Below are 23,984 nucleotides of genomic sequence, written 5' to 3'. Positions count from 1 at the left end.
TTAATTATTATAGAACAATATCAGGGTTATGCATTTACCTTTGGAGATCTGGAGGAGAAAGAGGGTACTTTTTTCCTGTCTAAAACGGAGTAACACTTGGTGAAAGCTCAGTGTTCCAACCTTGCTGTTTGGCACTTGGTTCATTTGAGTTCCTTCCCATGAAGTGTGACCCTGCTATGTTGTTTCACTAGAGCTCAGCTGCATTGTTTGTGATCTAGTAGAACTGCCACTTTCATTTGCTGTTAAGGCTCTTTTCAAAATGTAGTGCCTGTTTCCCTCGGTGAGCAATATGAACGCCCTGTGTTTTAGACCACGTGTGGGCATCACGCTACAAGATCAGTCTTGGGGCCACTACCACGGGGACAGATAGTGGATTGGGTTGGATTGGATATCAGAGACGTCCCTAATAATACTGTTGGGAAGCTAGCGTTGCCCTCTGCCTAGTAAGGAAAACAGTTCTGACCTTGGCTGTTAAATTTGTTATGTGAAGCTGCTGGAATTTTGAATCCTTTCTTTGTACGATTATGGCACCATTTGTTGATATCTAAGTACAGCCAAATTCAATAAAAGAAATGACCTTGCTGTGCTGAAGGGTCTGTCATTGTATTGGGGACCAAGGGCCTAAAACAAGCAACATCACTTCTCAGTAGATTTGCAAATCTTTAATATATTAAAACAAAACATATCTGCTAGAAACATTCGGTTTATATAAAAAAAATGCAAAACCCCCCAACCCTTTAAACACATTTTCTTTGGCACTTTTTTCCCGCTCCCTCCCCCATGTATATTGCAAGAAGCTCTGTTGATATGTCATTTGCTTGTAATGTAAACAGACAAAATAAGTGTAATACAAAGCTTTTATATAATACTGTCACAGTGCAGCAAGCATATAACACGTTCGGCATCAGCAAGAGTGTGTAGGTTGGGGTATCAGCATCTGATTCAACTTGTATTAAATACAAAGCACGTTTAAACAGGGGGAAGTCTAACAAGGCTGGGGGGTAGTAGCACTGCAGTGTAAGCCCATCGGTCTTTCAGCGATAGAGGGGGTGGGGGGGGTTCAGAATGGAGAGGAAGAAATAGAGAAAAATCTTTTAAGTGCTGTATAATCTGTTAACTCCTGCATCTTTCCACCCCAAATCTCTTAGAAATGGTGTGAACATGAGCACTGGCTTGTGGCTGAATGCTGGCTCCATGCATGCCTTCTAGCACTTCAGTCCATAACTAACCCCTTGGGAGGTAGCTAAGTGTTGATACCCATTTTTACAGGGGCACAGAGGTTGTGACTTGGCTTCAGCCACAAAGAGGAGTCTATATCAGAGCTGGGCTTAGAGTGCAGGAGGTTCCTGGCTTGTAGTCCTGTGTCCAAGGCAATGTGCCCCACTCTTCTAATTCTCCTTTGATTTCAAGTAGGACAAAAGCAGCCAAAATAGCAGGAGAACAATTAAGGCACCGGGTCTCCCTGCTGACTATAGGAACAAGGGTAAAATTATCTTCTCTGAACTACACCGCAGGTCTCTTCTCAGCTGACCTCCGGTCAAAACTCCTTTTGAAAGGCAAACGCAAATTCTGTGTAGGGAATGAGTGCCAAACAGCAGGACAGAAGGGAGAGAAGAATTGTAAGGGCTGTTTCTTTCTTCATCCACTGGTTAGGTTATGAAATTACTGGTGGCTTGAGTACCCCAGTTCAATGCCTCACAAGCTAAAGATGCTCTGTTTTCTTCTTATGAGTTCTCACTATGTTTCTTTAGTGATAGGTGGTGGAATTGGCAGCAACTCTCAGCTCATGCTAACAACAGGAACATGAAACTTGTTGCTGGGCACTGTTTTGAATGGCAACTTCCTTTTTTAGGAGACATTTTTCTATAAACATTTTAACCGAAGGCTCCTTTTCAACACCAGGCTCTGGGACCTGTTTGTATTTATAGCAAGAAGCTGCTTTATATTTTTCACTAGAAAAAGGGCACTTGTTTGTCCAATAAAAAAAATCAAGTGCTTAGCCAAGTACCAGCCCTTTTAAAAACATATTAGGAAGGATGAGTTATATATACATTTACCTAAATCAGTTTTTCTCTGACCCTGTGTGGCCTGAACAGTTGCCCTACTAGTTTAGCAAGATTCTTTTCACTTAATAGAACCAGCCCAAGTCTGTAAAATGTTCTTTCCTCTTGGATCGGTCGACTCTGAATGATCTATTCACATTCATGTAAATGTTTTGCTTCAAGAGCAAAATGAAACATTTTTGAACATGCTAAATGGGATTTATGGGCCAGTATCGATATCTGTACCTCTGCCCACTGTCCAACTCTTTGGTTCCCTCCCGAGTAGCCAGTACTCCCAACACCTGACATACAAGGCACGAGACTTTCACAGTGAGCGTAACATACATACAAAATAATGCCCCTGAAGCCTCTTTGCTGCAGCGAACAACCCTTTTGCAGAGCATGGGCTTCGGAGGGTGTTTAACCCAGCTCGAGAGCAGTTTTCCTGCAGCGATTTTAGTGTCTGTCAGATGCAGACAATTTACTTTGCTTGGAGCTTTTTCTTATCTTACCTCTTGTTCATTTTTAACTATGGCTTTTACTTTGGTAGCTCAGTAACCCATAGGGCTAAATATACATTTAAGAACAGTCAGCTCAAATACTTGTCATTAAAGTCTCTCTGTCTGAAAATGTGTTTTTCGTAAGGATGAAACAGCCACATCTCTACTGCAGCGTCTTTGCACGAAGGAGCTAGTTCCGGTCTACTAACCGACACTGGATGGCAAAAGTAAGTTCTTGCCAAAACTCCTAAGGGGAGACTCGCTGCTCATAGAACACCGATTGTATAACATGGAGGCACTTCCATCAGCTACCAGTCAGTCTATACATATATACATACAATAATATAGATTTGAAAAATAAACATTTTTCTTCTGTAGATTTATAAAATAGCATTTAGAATCAGTCTCACGTGACATGCAGAAGTGATTAAAATAAGATTGCTCCTCCGCAGCCTGAATTGCAATGATTGTCTTTCACCTTAAGATCTTAGTGCTCCTGTGTCCATTGAGAATTAGATGAGGCTTATCGATGTGCTCAGCTAGGTGCTGTGCTCTGACTCTCTCCATTCCAGCACCCAGGTGGAACAAGACCCACCGTTACCTGCTGATTGATAGAGGAATTAAAACATCCTGGACAGTACCACCCAGGCCCCTGTAGTGCACTTCTATGTTTATAACACACTTAGACTCGGATGGAAGATGCCTTCAGTTAGCAGCGCCATTCCCCACGCCCTGCCGCTGGCTAAGCGAGCTGTTCCTTTGCCTGAGGAGAAACATGCTGGGATGCTCTAGCTGCCTGGGCAACTCAGCGCTCTAGACGGTTGTTTCGCTCTTCCAGAGGCCAGTCTTCATGCCGGCCATGCTCTCTGCGCCGGTGAGGTTTATATCGTACTTACTGCCTTTCAGCCCCCCGTTCTGGTTGGCCACGTTGAGCGGGTAGGATCTCCGCTTAGTCTCTTTCTCGATGGTGTGGGCCTGTTTGAGGTTGTCCCTGCTAGCGCTTCTCCTCTGAGCTCTGCTGAAGTCAGGAACCCGATGGCCGCTGCTACCACCGTCGCTCCCTTCGGATTGGGTCAGAGCAGCATCCCCCTCCTGCACAGCTGCTACCCTCGGTCCTATGCGGCTGTTGTTCAGGGGGCTGTTTCTGCTGCTGTGGTAGCTCTCAGAATGGCTGTTGTGGAGGCTTCCACTCTCGCTGGAGGGGTGATCCGAAGAAGGCCCCCGCAGCACCTTCAAGCGGTGGTGCTTCCCCTCCCGGTACTGCTTAGTTCTGCTCTTGTGGTTCCTGCGCCCATGTATGTTGTTAGCATACCTGGCCGCGCCAGCGTTCTTGTTGTTGGCCGGCTCCGTCTCTTCGTAGCAAGCTGGCCGTGGTAGGGGGCAGCTCTCTGCCTGGTTCTGAGCCACCTGCAGGTTGGTGAGCTTGCAGTGGCCCATGGTGGAGTTGGTGCTGCTGGGTGAGGAAGAGGACTTGATGGAATGAGCCACCTCGGGGTTGCACCCGATGAAGATCTGCGAGCCCTCCTCTGCCGCCAGGCCCGGGTGGACATAGGCTTGCATGGGCAGCGCATTCCTGTAGGATGGGCAGCAGGCAAACCAGGAGTTCTGCACATCTCGACGCCGGGCACAGTGGTGGATGAAGATGAAGAGCCCCAGTGCCACAGCCGTTACCCCGTAGAGGCAGCTAAAGATGACGTTCAGATACCAGCGCTGGGACACAGCCACGGCCCCAAACGTCCACAGTGCAATGTACAAGAAATGGGTGATCAGCAGTGCCCAGAACTGCATCTTCAACGAGTAGACGCCATCCACATCGGCGCTGGGTGTCCCGGAGTTAAGGGTGACTGAGATGGAGCCTGAGTCTGTCAAGAGGTTGCTGCTGCCACCCAACCTTGGGGGGGTCTCGAGGGGCACTGGAGGGTCTTTTTGGTTCTTTGACTGGCACCAGAGGTTGACCCCAGTGCACAGGAAGTAAATCCAAGTGATGAGCAAAATGAAAGCCACAGGAACGTAGAAAGCCCCAAGGCTCGGCCTCCACACCAGCCAGCAGCTGTAGGGGAGAGAAGAGCTTAAGAGTCTGCCTTGGCCCTGCCAATGCTTCATCTGGTCATCAACATCTCAGGGCCAGCCTGTGAGTAGATCTGGGACTGGGGCACTATTCACATTTCACAGGTAAGGAAACACATCTAGAGCTGGGATTCATATGGGTTTCGTGAGCCTAGATTCCTTCTGTAAGCATTAAGAACATAAGAACGGCTGTATCGGGCCAGACCAAAGGTCCATCCGGCCCAGCATCCTGTCTACCGACAGTGGCCAATGCCAGGTGCCCCAGAGGGAGTGAACCTAACAGGTAACGATCGAGCGATCTCTCTCCTGCTGTCCATCTCCACCCTCTGACAAACAGAGTCTAGGGACACCATTCCTTACCCATCCTGGCTAATAGCCATTAATGGACTTAACCTCCATGAATTTATCTAGTTCTCTTTTAAACCCTGTTATAGTCCTAGCCTTCACAACCTCCTCAGGCAAGGAGTTCCACAAGTTGACCATGCGCTGTGTGAAGAAGAACTTCCTTTTATTTGTTTTAAACGTGCTGCCTATTAATTTCATTTGGTGACCCCTAGTTCTTGTATTATGGGAACAAGTAAATAACTTTTCCTTATCTACTTTCTCCACATCACTCATGATTTTATAGACCTCTATCATATCCCCCCTTAGTCTCCTCTTTTCCAAGCTGAAAAGTCCTAGCCTCTTTAATCTCTCCTTATATGGGACCCGTTCCAAACCCCTAATCATTTTAGTTGCCCTTCTCTGAACCTTTTCCAGTGCCAGTATATCTTTTTTGAGATGAGGAGACCACATCTGTACGCAGTATTCGAGATGTGGGCGTACCATGGATTTATATAAGGGCAAGAATATATTCTCCATCTTATTCTCTATCCCCTTTTTAATGATTCCTAACATCCCATTTGCTTGACCGCCTCTGCACACCGCGTGGACATCTTCAGAGAACTATCCACGATGACTCCAAGATCTCTTTCCTGATTAGTTGTAGCTAAATTAACCCCCATCATATTGTATGTATAGTTGTGGATAAATGTAAAGTAATGCACATTGGAAAAAATAACCCCATTAAATTTCATTTGCGATTTTGTTGCCCAATCACTTAGGTTTGTGAGATCTTTTTGAAGTTCTTCACAGTCTGCTTTGGTCTTAACTATCTTGAGCGGTTTAGTATCATTTGCAAACTTTGTCACCTCACTTTTTATCCCTTTCTCCAGATCATTTATGAATAGGATTGGTCTTAGGACTGACCCTTGGGGAACACCACTAGTTACCCCTCTCCATTCTGAGAATTTACCATTAATTCCTACCCTTTGTTCCCTGTCTTTTAACCAGTTCTCAATCCAGGAAAGGACCTTCCCTTTTATCCCACGACAACTTAATTTACGTAAGAGCCTTTGACGAGGGACCTCGTCAAAGACTTTCTGGAAATCTAAGTACACTATGTCTACTGGATCCCCCTTGTCCACATGTTTGTTGACCCCTTCAAAGAACTCTAATAGATTAGTAAGACACGATTTCCCTTTAGAGAAACCATGTTGACTTTTGCCCAACAATTTATGTTCTTCTTTGTGTCTGATAATTTTATTCTTTACTATTGTTTCGACTCATTTGCCCGGTATCGACTTTAGACTTACCGGTCTGTAATTGCCGGGATCACCTCTAGAGCCCTTTTTAAATATTGACGTTACATTAGCTATCTTCCAGTTGTTGGGTACAGAAGCGGATTTAAAGGACAAGTTAAAAATGCTAGTTAATAGTTCCGCCACTTCACATTTGAGTTATTTCAGAACTCTTGGGCGAATGCCATCCGGTCCCGGTGACTTGTTAACGTTAAGTTTATCAATTAATTCCAAAACCACCTCTAGTGACACTTCAATCTGAGACAGTTCCTCAGATTTGTCACCTACAAAAGCCGGCTCAGGTTTGGGAATCTCCCTGACATCCTCAGCCGTGAAGACCGAAGCAAAGAATATGTTTAGTTTCTCCGCAATGACTTTATCTTCTTTAAGCGCTCCTTTTGTATCTCGATCATCGAGGGGCCCCACCGGTTGTTTAGCAGGCTTCCTGCTTCTGATGTACTTAAAAAACATTTTATTACCTTTTGAGTTTTTGGCTAGCTGTTCTTCAAACTCCTCTTTGGCTTTTCTTATTACATTTTTACACTTAATTTGGCAGCGTTTATGTGTCTTTCTATTTACCTCACTAGGATTTGACTTCCACTTTTTAAAGGAAGTCTTTATCTCTCACTGCTTCTTTTATATGGTTGTTTAAGCCAAGCCACGGTGGCTCTCTTTCAGTTACTGTACTGTGTTTCTTAATGTGGGGTATACATTTAAGTTGGGCCTCTATTACGGTGTCTTTAAAAAGCGCCCATGCAGCTTGCAGGGATTTCACTGTAGTCACTGTACCTTTTAATTTCTGTTTAACTAACCCCCTCATTTTTGCATAGTTCCCCCTTTTGAAATTAAATGCCACAGTGTCGGGCTGTTGAGATGTTCTTCCCACCACAGGGATGTTAAATGTTATATTACGGTCACTATTTCCAAGCGGCCCTGTTATAGTTACCTCTTGGAGCGGCTCCTGCGCTCCACTCAGGACTAAATTTAGAGTTGCCTCTCCCCTTGTGGGTTCCTGTACCAGCTGCTCCAAGAAGTGGTCATTTAAAGTATTGAGAAATTTTGTCTCTGCATTTTGTCCCAAGGTGACATGTTTCCAGTCAATATGGGGATAATTGAAATCCCCCACTATTATTATTGAGTTCTTAATTTTGATAGCCTCTCTAATTTCCCTTAGCATTTAATCATCACTATCACGGTCAGGCGGTTGATAGTAGATCCCTAATGTTATATTCTTATTAGAGCATGAAATTACTATCCATAGAGATTCTATGGAACATGTGGATTCCCTCAAGGTTTTTACTTCATTTGATTCTACATTTTCTTTCACATATAGTGCCACTTTCCCCCCACCGCACGACCTGTTCTGTCCTTTGGATATATTTTGTACCCCGGAATGATTGCGTCCCATTGATTGTCTTCAGTCCACCAGGTTTCTGTGATGCCTATTATATCAGTATCCTCCTTTATCACAAGGCACTCTAGTTCACCCATCTTATTATTTAGACTTCTAGCATTTGCATACAAGCACTTTAAAAACTTGTCACTCTTTATTTGTCTGCCCTTTTCCGAAGTGTCCGATCTGGCCCTTACATGATCCTCTTCCATCCTCTGCTCCCGACTAAAACCTAGAGAATCTCTATCAATAGACTCTCCTCTAAGAGAAGTCTCTGTCCGATCCACATGCTCCTCTGCAGCAGTCGGCTTTCCCCCATCTCCTGGTTTAAAAAGTGCTCTGCAACCTTTTTAATATTAAGTGCCAGCAGTCTGGTTCCACTTTGGTTTAGGTGGAGCCCATCCTTCCTGTATAGACTCCCCCTATCCCAACAGTTTGCCCAATTCCTAATGAATCTAAACCTCTCCTCTCTATACCATTGCCTCAGTCACGCATTGAGGCTCTGAAGCTCCACCTGGCCCCGCGCGTGGAACTGGGAGCATTTCTGAGAACGCCACCATAGAGGTCCTGGATTTCAGTCTCTTTCCTAGCAGCGTAAATTTGGCCTCCAGGACATCTCTTCTACCCTTCCCTATGTCATCGGTACCTACATGTACCACGACCATCGGCTCCTCCCCAGCACTACAAAAGTCTATCCAGATGCCTCGAGAGATCTGCAACCTTCGCACCAGGCAGGCAAGTCACTACATGGTTCTCCTGGGCATTGCAAACCCAGCTATCTCTGTTTCTAATGATAGAATTGCCTATTACTAACACCTGCCTTTTTCTAGTGACTGGAGTTTCCTCCTCCGGAGAGGCAACCTCAGTGCGAGAGGATATCCTAACAACTTCTGGAAGGAGGATCCCAACTATGGAAAGGTTTCCCTGTGCTCTGGTTGACTGCTCCGCTTCCCTGGGCCTTTCATCCTCCTCAACGGGGAAGGGCTGTCTGACTGGAGGCGGGACACTTCTACAGTGTCCTTGTAGGCCCCATCAACATACCTCGCTGCCTCCCTCAGCTTCTCCAATCCCACCACCCAGGCCTCCAAAGCCTGAACGCGGCAACTGAGGGCCAGGAGCTCCTTGCACTGAATGCAAACAGCTGCCACCTGCTCACAGGGCAGTCAGTCATACCTGCTGGGCTTCTGCCTGCATGGTCTCCTAGTTGCTGACAGGGTTTTGTTTGAATCAAGAGGTCTTGACCAACAGCCAGGGGCTCTCGCTCCTCCGCCCTCCCCTGAGAAACTCCCTGTTAGCAGCCCTTGTTTGCCAAGCTCCCTGGTCGCATAGCCCTGGCCTGCTTGACAGCCCCACCCACTGCCTAAGGCTCGGCCAATCGACAGAGACTTCTAGCTTTCAGGCCCTCTGTTGAAGCTCACAGCTTTCACCTGCCAGCCACAGCACACGGTCCTTTAAACAACCAATCAGACAGACAGACAAGCTCAGCACACAGCGTGTAACCCCCAAACACAAAGGCTTGTGCATTGTTCAGGAACAGCGTCAGCAGTCACTAAAGGAAGAGTGGGGGTCAATGGCGTGTTGTAGGAGTAGATTCAAAAGCTTACAAAAGCATTTCCCCTTCACTGTCATGGGCACTCATACAACATAATTCCCTGTTTAGCTCTCACCTTTGCAAACAATACACACTTGCCTGGTTTCTTGGCAGATTGCATTTAATTGGGTTGGATCATGCCACAGAAAGATCATTCATTTCTGGTTCAGAAATAACTCACTTTCCAGCAGCCATTTCCTATGGGTGCTGAAGTGCTTGCCCCTTACAGCTGCTCATTAATGGAGCATGCTGTCGGGAAGCCGTTCTCTGGCAGCCTGAGGGTAACCTTCAACTGCAGCTATAGGATATGCAAGAGCCCAAGTGATGGATTCTGACCTGCCCTGGCCTTGAAATAAGAGAGTGGATTGCGTCCTTGCATGGTGGGTAGTTTTAGCTTCGCTGCACGTCTCTGCTCTACACTGCCGCAACATCGGCCTTTCCTGACCAGGCCCCCTCTCCTCCCTCTAGGCTAAGCACTAGTGCCTGAAGAAGGAGGCAGCAATAAGGTAAGGGAGGAACAATTCCCTGCTCCCGTAGCACTTACTAGGGGTTGTTATCCTGGTAATTGTGGATATTGACAGCCGCTGTGATGCCACAGATGATGAGGGGGATCCCGCCAGCAATCAGATAGAATCTGTAACATGAAGAAAGCCACAGTTACCCTGTCACCCTCGGGGAATGTAATCAGTTAGGACTGTGCCTATTTGCAGGTGTTACTCCCTTTATTCCAGCTGGAATTACACTGCGGGTTGCCTAATTGTTCACAGCCCCATCGATCGCTTGTAACTTTCTAAATCTCTCGTCCTGGGGGCTGAACTCTTCCACATGTGACTGACGTTTTGGGGGAAGTTTGAACAATTCTGGCTCTGCCATCTTTGAGAGGGAGGATCTGGGGAAAGAACTACACTTTCCTCTCCTTACAAAGAGGTGGCACCCTTTAAAAAAACCACCGTGATAGTGACAATAGGGTGGGGACTAGAAAGCTGTAATTGAGGAAAATTGCCCAGCCAGAGAAGCGATGAAAATGGGCTCGAAAAGAAGTGTCTGTATTAGGTAACACTAAGCACACGGGTACTTTTCAAGGAAAGACAGCTGCAATTGAAAACCTCTCGCTTAAGTGCTCTGATGCTAGCTGCTGGGCAGTGAATGAGACAGGCTGGGTGCTACTCCCTGTGGCTTTCTCCTGAGCTTGTCTCTGGGCATTCGCTTCAAACTAGTAATAGCTGCATCAAAGAGCAACATCTGTACCGTAGCATGGGCCGAGGGGCTGGCTGTGGCACGTCCCCTTCCTGCTGCTGCGGCGCCTTCCACGTCACCTCCTTGTAGATGACTCTGGCCTTCACTGCCATCCACAGAAGAGTGGATAAGGAGGAGTAGTGCAAAATGATGCCGACCTACAGGGCCAGAGGTTACAAAGCGGTCAGGTCAGCGGGCATAGGTGTGCGTATTCCTGCTAGGAGTCATTAGATTCAGGCACCAATAAAGTACTGTTACAATGGCTGGCTGCAGTCAATGCGGGGGGGAACTTCAGCCTGCTCTGCTAAATGCATTGCAGCTGCTGCTGCTCTTTTTCTCTTGCGTCTGTGTTTCTAATGTACTCGGCACCGGAGGAAGCAATCGCCTCTGCCCGGACCTGAAGCACTTCCTGAGGAGTATCTCTGCATTTCCCGGTGTGGGCCCCTCGGAAGTGGATGCTGCCAGTTGTGACACACGGGGTAGTGGTCTGTCATGGCGCCTCCGGGAATAATGTTCCTCACTTCTAACCTGGGCTCAACGCTTTGAACGCAAGTCTGCTTTGCCTAGGGCTGTCTACAGCTAGGTCCGGACCAGCTGTACTTACTGCTTGGCAGACAATCATGTAGTTGGTCAGAGTGATGCCTCCCGCAAACACGGCCGATGTCATGGCGATGTAGAAACAGAGGTTAAGCAGCATGTGCCAGCACTTCCGGGAGATCTGAATGGTGCTGAAAGAGAGGCGCGCGGCAGTGCTAATTAGCTGCTGTCTTGGAGGGGTTAAATACACCACTACCGTGCTGTGTGTTCTGAAAGTCCCTTCTAGCAAACAGGTACTACACGTGCTACTACTGAGGCAGGGTTGTAGCCTTCCCAAGGACTGAGCATTTACCTGAATTATAATAGTACTAGGTACCTTGGAGGTCCTCTCCGAGGACAGCCTTGGAGAGAGGCGTCAATAACAGCAACACTGTACCCAGTAACCCTGGACTAGTTGCTGTAAGAGAAGCTTTCCCAATCTCTTTGGAATTGTTTTACTAAGACTGTCAGAGGGTCGTTTACATCTTTAAGCATGCACACAACTATTCTGAGTTGTAATTTTTAGGAGAAAAGATAATAGCTGGACTCCCACTTCTGGAACTCTGCACATACAGATGGCTCAGAAAATGCCTGTGCATTTGGTCTGGTGTCAGGAAAAACTCCAGACTTTACATGTGAGGCGTTTTACAAGTCAAGCCGTGATGCTACTGTGTTAATATTGAAGAAAACACACCATTGTTTAAAATAACCGATTACTGATAAACAAGGTATAATGCTGTAACTTTAAATACATTTCTTTTCATTACAGTGACGTAAACATTCAAGGTTTATTAAAACGTGTATGTTTTGTAAGGCGTCAGCATTGTGCAATGTTTTTGGTCTGGCAGGAATAAATATTTAAGTAATTCGGCTGCTAAATACCAGTGCTGTTACTTGAACTAAACCATGCCGGATTCCTTAACCTGCAAGGGGTTAGCAAGGAATGGAGAGGGTAACTGGCGTGGCTCTCCAGTGGCTGATCGGTTTGGGCTTTATTGTAGGAAACTTGAGGCCTGAAGGATTTTAAGCACCCCCAAGAGGAGAATTTGCTGATTCCCGAGAGGACGAGAAGCAGACCGAGAAGAGAGCTGGAGAACTCGCCCACCGGCCAGGACGGCAGGGTGATGGGTAATGGTACGGACGGCCGAAAAGCAGAGTAGAAATGGGCAGGCTGCAGTGAACGCTACGCACCTCTGGGGGCTAGACTTCTAACTCCTACTCCTAGGTGTATTCTATGGATGGAAGGAGCACCTCAGGGCTCCCCCTCGTGCTGGGCACTCTACCAGGGCCCAGACGGTCCCTGCGCCTGCCAACTTACCGAAGTCAAGAGTGGGAGAACGGATGGATTCGATCCCTATTTTACAACAATCCTAAGGCTGTGGCCCCTAAAATCTGGTTTGCGTAAGGAAAATGTGCTCCAGTCTATGAACCAATGCTGATCCTAGAGACCAACTGGACTAGAATCCATAGTGAAGCAGACAGACCCATTTGCAGTAACTACAGCATTTAGAGTTAAGGCTACCATTTTTTATGGCAGAGCTGCAGGAAAACGAGACATGGCCTGGGGATTGGACAATGCACCTCTGTCTCTGTGTAGGAGGGATGCTCACTCAATACGGGGGCCCTGTGGTCCCACTGCCACTCAGGTTTAGTCAGGAGGGGGTCAAATTAATGATTACCAAGCACAGCCTGTTCTCCATACCAAAATCAGCACTGTCGTTAAAGTTAGCTAGACCAGTGAGTGAGTGTCTGGTTTCCCAGCTCTCTGGTGCCTTGGTTCTCAGTGGGTGGTGGTAAGGGTTACACCATACGTACCCTTAGTTTGATTTTTAAAATAGGATTGCTGACGCCAACGTCTAGATCTGGGGTGTGAGCACTCTACCGTGGAAAGATGACTGCTGCGTGCATTACTGTGCAGCGGGGAACAATAAAGAAGGATTTGTTGGACTGACTCTGGTGTCCTCTGTCAGGAGCCCAGGGGGTTCTCACTCCACTAAAAACACCTTGGAGCAAAGTCTCCTAAAGATCGATTTGACAGGAAGTGCCTTAATCCCTGCTCTGGCTGCTGGCTAGTGCCTCAGTGAGTCTGAAACAAATCAAGGCTGGTGGACAGGTCCCTCATTCCCCCAGCTGCCACTGTCTATGGCCAAGGGCCAGAGCATATTTATCTACCTTTCAGCCCCAAACCACTCAAGTGCAGCCACCTCTGAGTTGAAAGTGGCAGCTGGTTAACAGAGTATAGCACCACGTCCCTGCTGCAGCCCCAGCTCACCTGTGGTTGATGATGTAAGTGATGATGGTGGTGAACAAGCACAGCAGCAGGAGGGCAGTGCAGGTGTAAAGAACAGGATGCAGAACCTCAGCTGGGCCTGGTGCCTCACTGGGGAAATTGCTGAGTTCCTAGTTACAAAAACAAAATTAGTTTCACATCTACATCTGGCTCCACCCAGCAGAGGGGTTAGGGGGCTGCTCGTAAGCTGGCTAAATCAAGACCGCCACGCCAGGGCCACTGGGGATTGCTGCTGCCTCAGCCTACATCCTGTGCGTGAGTGGACAATGACCGTTATACTCCCCTCTGCCACCTGGGAACACTCCCCTTCCTTGCAGGCCACCTGGAAGGGGTGGGGGGAGCTAACGAACAGGAGCAGCTAATGGGAGTTAGGTGTATCTAGCCCCTGTAATCTCCCTCGCCAAACATTCTTTGCACTTAAAGGTCAAAACACCGCTTGATAAAAACAAAGCACCAACAAGGGAACAAGCTTCAGGAGTAAAAAGAGAATGCAGGCAGAAGTCCAGCAACAGAGTGGGAGCTACCCAGTTTATTGCACCCAATGCAGCATGTATGATTACCTGCCCTATGGGCAGGTGGCGTATGTATGCATTCGGTGCAAGGAGCTCCTGGCCCTCAGAGACCATGTACGGGCTTTGGAGACCAGAGGGGCTGAGCTGGAGGAGCTAAGGGAGACAGAGAGGTACATAGATGAGACTTTCCGGGACACAGTAGAACGGTCCCACTCCTGGTCTGACAGCCTCTGTGCTGTTGAGGAGGATGAGAGTCTCAGGGAAGGAGAACATCCAACTGGAGCAGAGGGAAACGTTCCCTTAGTTGGGGATGATGTCGTGATATCCTCTTGCACTGAGGATACCTCTCCAGGGGAGGGAACTCCAGTTATTAAGAAGAGACAGGTATTAGTAATGGGGGATTTGATCATTAGAAACATAGATAGCTGGGTTTGCGATGACTGGGAGAACCGCGTGGTGACTTGCCTGCCTGGTGCGAAGGTTGCGGATCTCTCAAGACATCTAGATAGGCTTATGTGTAGTGTTGGGGAGGAGCCGATGGTTGTGGTACATGTAGGTACCAGCGACATGGGGAAGGATAGGAGAGAGGTCCTGGAAGCCAAATTTAGGCTGCTAGGTAAGAGATTGAAGTCCAGGACCTCCATGGTAGCATTCTCTGAAATGCTTCCAGTTCCACACGCAGGGCCAGTTAGGCAGAACTGCAGAGTCTCAATGCGTGGATGAGACGATGGTGTAGGGAGGAGGGGTTTATATTTTTAGGAACCGGGGAAGCCTATCAGAAGGATGGGCTCCACCTAAACCAAATTGCTGGCGCTTAAAATTAAAAAGGTCGTAGAACAGTTTTTAAACAAGGGCTGGGGGAAAGCCGACGGGTGCGGAGGAGCATGTGGTTCGGACATCCCTTAGGGGAGGATCTATAACTGGAGATTCCGTATGTCCTAATAAGGAGGAGAGGATGGAAAATGATAAAATACAGGGAGGATCTGATGAGAAACAGTCAAATGAAAAAAAGTCCCATTCAATTACGTCATGCAATAAGGGACAGCCAAAAAATGACAAGTTTTTCCCTTCTATACCAATGCTAGAAGTCTAAATAATAAGATGGGTGAACTAGAGTGCCTAGCATTAAATGAGCATATCGATATAATAGGCATCACAAAAACCTGATGGAATGAGGATAATCAATGGGACACAGTAATACCAGGGTACAAAATATATCGGAAGGACAGAACAGGTCGTGCTGGTGCAGGAGTGGTACTGTATGTGAAAGAAAGCGTAGAATCAAATGAAGCAAAAATCTTAAATGAACTAAACTGTACTATAGAATCTCTATGGATAGTAATTCCATGCTCAAAAAATAAGAATATAGCAGTAGGGATATATTACAGACCACCTGACTAGGATGTGATAGTGACTCTGAAATGCTCAGGGAGATTAGAGAGGCTATTAAAATAAAAAACTCAATAATAATAATGGGGGAGTTCAACTATCTCCATATTGACTGGGTACATATCACCTCAGGAAGGGATGCTGAGATAAAGTTTCTTGACACCTTAAATGACTGCTTCTTGGAGCAGCTGGTCCAGGAACCCACAAGAGGAAAGGCAATTCTTGATTTAGTCTTAAGTGCAGAACAGGATCAGGTCCAAGAGGTGAATATAACTGGACCGCTTGGTAATAGTGACCATAATATAATTACATTTAACATCCTTGTGGCGGGGAAAATTCCACAGCGGCCCAACACTGTCGCATTTAATTTCAGAAAGGGGAACTACACAAAAATGAGGAGGTTAGTGAAACAGAAATTAAAAGTTACAGCACAAACAGTGAAATCCCTGCAAGCCACGTGGAGACTTTTTAAAGACACCATAATAGAGGCTCAACTTAAATGTATACCCCAAATTAAAAAACATAGTAAGAGAACCAAAAAAGAGCCACTGTGGCTAAACAACAAAGTAAAAGAAGCGGTGAGAGGCAAAAAGGCATCCTTTAAAAAGTGGAAGATAAATCCTAATGAGGAAAATAGAAAAGGGCATAAACTCTGGCAACTGATGTGTAAAAATATAATTAGAAAGACCAAAAAAGAATTTGTGGAACAGCTAGCCAAAGACTCCAAAAGTAATAGCAAAATTTTTTTTAAATGCATCAGAAGCAGGAAGCCTGCTCAATAATCAGTGGGGCCACTGGACGATGGAGATGCTAAAAGAGCACTCAAGGACGATCGGGCCATTGCGGAGAAACTAAATGAATTCTTTGCTTCGGTCTTCACTGTTGAAGATGTGAAGGAGATTACCAAACCTGAGCCATTCTTTTTGGGTGACAGATCTGAAGAACTGTCCCAAATTGAGGAGTAGAGGTGGTTTTTGGAACAAACTGATAAACTAAACAGAGGTGACCCTGGCAACTACAGGCCAGTAAGCCTCACTTCAGTACCGGGCAAATTGGTTGAAACTATCGTAAAGAACAAAATTGTCAGACACATCGATCAACATAATTTGTTAGGAAATAGTCAACATGTTTTTTGTAAAGGGAAAACATGCCTCACCAATCCACTAGAATTCTTTGAGGGGGTCAACAAATATGCGGACAAAGGAGATCCAGTGGATATAGTGTATTTAGATTTTCAGAAAGCCTTTGACAAGGTCCCTCACCAAAGGCTCTTAAGCAAAATAAGCAGTCATGGGATAAGAGGGAAGGTTCTCTCATGGATCAGTAACTCATTAAAAGACAGGAAACAAAGGGTAGGAATAAATGGTCGGTTTTCAGAATGGAGAGAGGTAAATAGTGATGTTCCCCAGGGGTCTGTTCTGGGATCGGTCCTATTGAACATATTCATAAACGATGTGGAAAAAGGGGTAAACATTGAGATGGCAAAATTTGCAGATAATACTAAACTACTCAAGATAGTTAAGCCCCAGGCAGACTGCGAAGAGTTACAAAAGGATCTCACAAAACTGGGTGACTGGGCAACAAAATGGCAGATGAAATTTAATGTTGATAAATGCAAAGTAATGCACATTGGAAAACAAAATCCCAACTATACGTATACAATGATGAAGTCTAAATTAGCTGTTACCACTCAAGAAAGAGATTTTGGAGTCATTGTAGATAGTTCTCTGAAAACATCCACTCAATGCGCAGCGGCAGTCAAGAAAGCGAACAGAATGTTGGGAATCATTAAGAAAGGGATAGATAATAAGACAGAAAATATCATATTGCCTCTATATGAATCCATGGTACGCCCACACCTTGAATACTGTGTGCAGATGTGGTCACCCGATCTCAAAAAAGATATACTGGAATTGGAAAAGGTTCAGGAAAGGGCAACAAAAATGATTAGGGCTATGGAACGGCTTCTGTATGAGGAGAGATTAATAAGACTGGGACTTTTCAGCTTGGAAAAGAGGCAACTAAAGGGGGGGATATGATAGAGGTCTATAAAATCATGAGCGGTATAGAGAAAGTAAATAAGGAAGTGTTATTTACTCCTTCTCATAATACAAGAACAAGGGGCCACCAAATGAAATTAATAGGTAGCAGGTTTAAAACAAACACAAGAAAGTATTTTTTCACACAACGCACTGTCAGTCTCTGGAACTCCTTGCCAGAGGGTGTTGTGAAGGCCAATACTATAACGAGGTTCAAAAGGGAGCTAGATAGCCATCGATGGCCCTATCTTCCATGAATCTATTAGCCAGGATGGGCAGGAATGGCGTCCCTAGCCTCTGTTTGCCAGAAGCTGGGAATGGGTGACAGGGCATGGATCACTTGATGATAACCTGTCTGTTCATTCCCTTTGGGCACCTGCCATTGGCCACTGTCAGAGGACAGGATACTGGGCTTGATGGACCTTTGGTCTGACCCACTACGGCCACTCTTATGTTCTTATGAGAGGGGGTAGGATAAATCTACGGCAAACATGGTGTGATGCTTTGGAGCCACTGTGTGAAGAGGAGAGAGCAGCTGCCGGCCCCACAAGATAACACCCCTAGTCTACTTCAGGCAGGAGGCCAGTCTCCCCTCCCTCTCCTGCCCCCCAGGAACCCCAGCACACCCCTCCCTACCATGAGCACTGCGAAGTTATTCAGGTGTCGGCCGAGCAGGGTGGTGATGTTGGGCTCCTGGTGGGCCAGCTGACAGCCCTCAGCGCTCCAGCCCCCGTTGCCCCCCAGCACCTCGAAGTTCCAGTGGGCAGGCATGGGGTCGGCCCCTTCCCTGAAGTGGCGCAGCGAGACAGCGACGGGCTCGGTGAGGTTACTGACCACACAGCCATCTGGGGAGGGAAGGGGAGGAGAACGGCTGAGCAGATGCTCTCCATGGGCTCATCCCTCACTTTCTCATTCCACTCCCTGCTGCCCAGGGCCCCACGCAGGGCCAGACCTGGGACCCGGCTAAGCAACATCCTACCTGACGCACAAGGGGAGAGTAAAGCAGCAGCAACCAATGCTTAGTGGAAGGCAGGCCCGTGGCCTCTGCATGCTGCCATGGCGGTGCCCCCCCCCCCCAGACCCCCCATGGCCAAGGGAGAGGCCAGCTGCTCTCCTTCCAGATAAGTTTGGCCAGCAGGGGCCCCTACAGCTTCACATCTGGGTCATGGGATGGGCAAGTCTGAGCTGCTGAGAGGTGCACAGCCCCCCCGGGGGAGGAAGACGTGGGCTCCAGTGTGGGGCAGTCTGACCAGACGACAGCAGCCTCTCTCGTAGCCCCCTGACACTGCAGAGCCCATTGGGATGTCCCTGTCCCCCTGCAGCAGTGCCAGGCTAGAGCCCCTTACGTGTCCCGGCGTAGATCACGGGGGTGGCCACGCTGCGGCGCTTGCCGTTGTCGGCCAGGCGGGAGGAGTTGCCGGTGCTGCGGAAGAGCTTGCCGTTCCGGAACACCAGGAACTGGACCTTGCAGGCCTGGGGCAGGGAGAACGGGGCCGAGGTGGAGAACAGGCTGGGGGGCAGCTGGATGGAGGCCAGAGCGATGCTGTTCTGAGGGGACAGGGAGCAACAGGTTAGCAGGCCCCAGATGGCGCAGCTCTCAGGCCCCACCCCTCCCCATCGCCACCCCCCAGTACCTTGATGTGGAAGTTGGCTAGCGAGATGTTGGGACGGCCCGTGGTGCACCTGAACTTCAGCTGCTGGTCAGCCAGGGGCTCGGCCTCCTGCTCCTGCAGCGACGGACGCCCGCTGTCTCGCTTCTGGAAGGCCGTGCAGCTCAGCCCCGTGTAGCTCTCCGGCTTGATCAAGTAGGCCTCGAAGGCAATGTTCCTCGAGTTCTGCCGAGGGCACAAAGCAGCCAGGGCGTTAGCAGGGCACCCACCACAAGGAGCCTAGCAGCCTTGGAGGCAGAGGCCAGGCCACTCTCCCCCAGTGCCCCTCAATGCTGACCCCCAGCCCCTGCTATTCCAGCCCTGAGCTCCCCCCAGTCCTGCCCAGCTCCCCAGCCCTGGGACCCTACCACTGCCACATGCTGCGAGTTGCTGCTGAGCACGTAGCCCGCGATCTTCTCCAAGGAGCGGACGATGCTGGTGCAGGCCTTGTCCTCGATCTGAGCCATCCACAGGATGTGGTCGTCCACCAGCATCATGTTACTTGCCATCTCCACCATGACGTCCGGGAGCTGGAGGGGAGCACAGGGGTGGTTGTTGTGGGCTCCGACACTCCCAGCCCCAGGGATTCAAGGAAGATTCCCCAGGGGAGTTTGGAGCATAGGATGGTCCCTCCACCTGTGTGCCGCAGCCTCCCTCTTGGGGTGGTGACATCAGCCTGTCTCTAGGTGGGTGTGAGGGCCAGCTGGGGCCTGCAGAGAGGCCTAAAAGGGGGCTGGGGGATACTCTGCCTGGCTGGAGGACAGTGACTGCTCTGGGCAGGGGCTCACGGGCTGGAGGAGGGGAATACCTGAAGCACTCGACCCCCAGGCTGGGCTCTGCTCACAGGCACCTTGGCACTGGGATGAGGAGCTGAGTGCTCATGGACAGCACCATGTGGAGGGGAAGAGGGAGAACTGGGGCAGAGGGTTGGGAAGGGCTGTGCAGAGAGGGCTCGTGACGGGGAGCTGGGGCAAGGGAGAAAGCCCTACCTGCTTGATCTGGTCCACGTAGCCAATGAACTTCTCGATCATCTGGGCCACATAGATGACGTCCATCATGTCGGAGAAGTTGGCAGCCTCAGCTGTGTACACGCGCAGCTGGTGCGCCAGCGTCAGGGCATTGGAGGCATTGATGGGCATCTGCAGGGGCAACGGGGGAGTCACCAGCTGGGTCAATACCCCCCTCCTGCTAGCCAACACAACCATGCCAGGCAGCTGGGGCAGAGACTGCCTCAGAAATGCCCTGATCTACAGAAGGGTCACTGAACGGCACGCAGGGCTACAGCTGCAGCCTGCAATTGGCACAGACATGCCATGGCCACACTCGCCTGGAAACATGACAGGCAGACAGATGGACAGATAGGCTGGCAGGCAAAGCTCTGTCTGGAGTTAGAGGTGCTGCAGATGGAAGCCCAGCGGCGCCAGTCCTGCCCTCCTGGTTGATACTTGGTGTCTGTCTGCAGAGTCCCCCAGCACCTCTAACTCCAGACAAAGGGTGTGAGTAAGCCTACAAACGCCGCCCCGTGGGAAGCAGGGGGCCGGGAGGCAGCACAGTGGGTGTGGGGGACAGACAGACAGGCTGGCAAGCAGACAGATGCACACTGCAGATGGCTAGAGAGACAGGCAGGCAAAACGCATACTGCAGACAGACGGACAGGCAGGCAGAGGAATGCAGGCTGCAAATGGACAGACAGGCTGGCGGGCAGACAGATGCACACTGCAGATGGACAGAGAAGCAAGCAGATGGACAGACAGAGATGCACGCATCCAGATGCATACTGCAGACAGACAGACAGATGACGCATGCCGTCAAGACAGGCAGCCTGGATGGGCGAAGAGGAAACTGTTTCCTTCCCTGTGTCTCAGCCAGGCCCCACTCACCAGCACAAAGGTGTAGAGCACGCGGGTGATGTCGTTGGTGTACAGGCAGTGCGAGTAGTCACCCTCCTCCCAGCGCCCCATGCGGTCGCAGCGCCGTGACGCCTGCTTCTCCGCCGCAGGGCCCCCGTTCGCGGCCAGCGAGGTGAAGGGGTACTGCAGGCAGGACTGGTAGGCAGTGATACCGGCCAAGGTGCGGGGCCACCTAGACGAAAAGGGGAGGCGCGCAGTGAGAACATGCTCGGCCTGCAAGGCCCCCGATACACTGTTCTCCATTGCCCAGCGCCCCCCTTAGCATCCTCCCTGTTCTCTCTCCTGCCACCCCTGCGATAGGAAGGATCCCCACCAAAATCCACAGAGCCCCCTAATTGTCCCTTTTCAGTCCCTCCTGGAAACCCTTCGCCACGGAGCTGGCAGGTCCCTGCACTGGGGACTGGTCCGGCTGCCGTCCTGTTAACACCTCCCCACCCCGGTTTGTGGGCTAATTCGCCCCGCTGCATGCTGCCCAAATCCTGGGTTGGGAGCCTGGGCAGTGTCTGGTCTCGGCGTGCCTAGCACTATGGGGCCTTGATCCCCAGCCCTGGCCTGCAGGCCCTACAATAATAAAGGGTAACGGAGGAGCGCCTTGGCCCCTGTGCTATGTGCTTCAGAGCGCCGTAAAGAATGACATTTAAAATAACAACAGCAGCTGCAGTGCCTGCCTCCTCCAAGCACCTTCTGCTCCGGCTGTCCAGGCTGCCCTGACAGGAGAAGGACTTTCCCAAAGGCCAGTGGCAATGCCAAACAGGGAACTCCCGAGCCCTGACTCCCAGCCGCAGCAGCCCGCTCCGTCTGTCAGTCCCAGGCTTGCGGCACTCACCACTTAGCATGTGTGGAAGCAGGTTAAATCTAAGCAGGCAGGTGGATCCTGCAGGGGGGATTTTCAGCTGCATTCTCTAGCATGTACGTCCCTAGGCTGGCCAGCCTCTCGAAACTCGGGAAGGGATGAGAGCCTTAGCCGAGAACGTGCTGCCCTGCTCCGGTCCCTGGACGTTATTACTGGGCCACAGAGGCTCCCCTCCCTGCTCAGGGTGTCCTGCTGAGTGTATGTGGGCAGGGGCAGCATGGCTTCCTGCTGCCCAGGCTATCCCCTCCTGAGACTGACTGACAGAGGGGTCCAGACACCTTCCCCCAACCCGGAGCTAGGAGACAGGCTTCTACAGAGACCATTGGAGCCCAGACAGATAGAGGGGGGCCAGGCAGGGGGGGGCAGGCAGGCAGGAGCTGGGGGGGCCTCACAAGCAGACAGAGATGGGGGACAGGCAGGCTGGCACTGGGGGAGGGGGGGGGGAAGGGCCACAGGCAGGCCGATTTCCATTTCCTGAATGATAAAAGGAAAATAATGCCTAGCCCTCCTGCAGCGCACTGAGTCAGCACCACGGCTGGGCTAGGCTGTGATTAGCCCCGCTCCCAGCTCCCCTGCCGCAGCCCTGGGAACCCACCGCCAGCCTCAAGGGAGCCCGAGTCCGAGATAATAACTACAGTGGGGGAGAAATGCAAACCGGCTGTGCAGAGCTGGGCGCACTGCCCTGCTGAGGGAGCCGGGGGGCAACGGGAGCCTGCCTGGGGCTCTCCCAGCACACAGCACGGCAGCGGGCAGGCTCCCAGCGGAACGGTCCCTCCCCTGGGGCACTCAGGGCCCCTCCAGGGATGTGCTGACAACTGAGGAGGCTCAGCAGCTGCAGGGAGCAGCACAGGCTGGGTGCCGGAGGTGGGTTAGTGAGGGGTGGAAGGGGCCAGCCAGAGAACCCGGAGCACTGGCAACCCTGTCATCACAAGGCAAGGGGGGTTGGCCCACCTGCTCCTTTTGTAACACTGATCTAGCCCCTGTCTGCTGGGAACTGGACAGACACCCCCCACCCAGGCTCAGCTCGCCGATGACCAAAAGCAGCCGGTGAGCACCCATCTGGTACGTTAACGAGCACCATTTCCTCGGGGCTCTGCTGGGTCAACCGCCCATGAACCAGGCGGGTGCAACCAGCAAGGAAGCTCTGCTGGCACAGAGTGGGGGACCAGGCATGCGTCTGTGCATGGGGGGGAGCATCCCAAGGGGGATCAGGAAAAAGTTTTCCAGCTGCGTGCAGGGCATGACAAAGAGAAAAACTTCAGACAATCCACAGAGCAGCTGAGATTTTTATGGGGTAATTTATTTCCCTTCCTGGAAATCTCGGCTCGGCCCAGCTGTTTCAACATCTGGTTTCTGAGCCACTCCCTGCTCCCCCGCTACCGCAACAGCTGGATTACGGGAGGGAGGCCCATGGAGGTCACATGCCTTCCCCCAGTTCCGCTCAGCAGACATCCAAGCCCAGAATTCTTCCTGCTTCCCACAGTCCTTTGCACCGATCGTGAGACCCAATGGCTGGAATGAACCTGATCAGGCGATCGGCTACAAGGGACCAATACGGCTGCAGGGTCAAAGGGTTCGTCTGTGTGGGGAGACTGACTAGAACAGCTGTCTGGCGTGGACCTGCTCTCCCTGACTTGGAGTGCCCCCCTGAAGAGCTGTTGTGCATTAAATTCACACCATCGCTTATTCTGGAATAAATCCCCCAGGTAGCGCTGATCCTGGCTGGAGCTGGCAGTGTGGATGGGGCGGGCTGCTTTGCCTGAGCCCTTCATGCCCCTTAGTGCCCCAGTGCCAGACACCGCCCTGCCCGTGCCCCTCTACCCTCAGCAGGATGGACCCCACCTGTCTAGCAGCTCTCACAGCCTGGTAATGCCACTGGACCCCTAAATCCTCCCCACCCCTTGGTAGCCTGCTGCCCTTGTACCCCCTGTATGCCCCCATGGGCACCGGCCTCCTCTGCATCCCTCTGGCAGCCCATATCCCCACTCCTTCCAATCCCTGTACCCCCCACTGCAGCCCATTTCACTCTCAGGCCCCAAGCCACCCTGTACACCCCCCAGCAGCCCCTGTGCCCCTCCCCCAAGCCCGCCTATATCCCCACAGGTCTCCAGTTGCCCTGTACCCTGTATCACTCCCTGGCAGCCTTCATCCCCCTACACCCTCCTCACACACCCCCGTATTCCCCCAACCCACTGGCAGCAAGTAAACCCCCCAAACCCCTCTGTGCTGGGTGTCCTCCACACAGCCCAGCTCCGGGTGCCAGAGGCCTGCAGGGGAGTTCCCGCGGCAGAACGCTGATTTCCCCAGCTATCTAATTC

At 50.3% G+C, this 23,984-nt stretch overlaps 1 protein-coding gene across 2 annotated transcripts in view; it reads right to left on the bottom strand.

Annotated features, from left to right (window-relative positions):
- Positions 1–707: 707 nt before the first annotated feature.
- Positions 708–23,984, bottom strand: part of ADGRA2 (adhesion G protein-coupled receptor A2) — a 114,503-nt gene continuing 91,226 nt past the window's right edge. Inside the window, exons 9-19 of one of the 2 annotated variants that reach the window (XM_026658136.2) lie at positions 20,784–20,985; positions 19,893–20,042; positions 19,272–19,433; positions 18,889–19,089; positions 18,601–18,802; positions 17,891–18,099; positions 13,297–13,424; positions 11,053–11,176; positions 10,461–10,606; positions 9,757–9,846; positions 708–4,592 (exon numbers count right to left, since the gene is read on the bottom strand). In XM_026658136.2, the coding sequence (XP_026513921.1) occupies positions 3,356–4,592; positions 9,757–9,846; positions 10,461–10,606; positions 11,053–11,176; positions 13,297–13,424; positions 17,891–18,099; positions 18,601–18,802; positions 18,889–19,089; positions 19,272–19,433; positions 19,893–20,042; positions 20,784–20,985 (2,851 nt within the window). In that variant the 3' untranslated portion in view covers positions 708–3,355. The remainder of the gene's footprint in view (positions 4,593–9,756; positions 9,847–10,460; positions 10,607–11,052; positions 11,177–13,296; positions 13,425–17,890; positions 18,100–18,600; positions 18,803–18,888; positions 19,090–19,271; positions 19,434–19,892; positions 20,043–20,783; positions 20,986–23,984) is intronic. The other variant, XM_029912921.1, reaches the window with a different exon arrangement.

Source organism: Terrapene carolina, unplaced genomic scaffold (assembly GCF_002925995.2).
Source record: "Terrapene carolina triunguis isolate 2854851 unplaced genomic scaffold, T_m_triunguis-2.0 Scaffold53, whole genome shotgun sequence".
Lineage (NCBI taxonomy): Eukaryota > Metazoa > Chordata > Testudines > Emydidae > Terrapene > Terrapene triunguis.
This window is presented reverse-complemented; position numbering and strand designations above follow the sequence as displayed.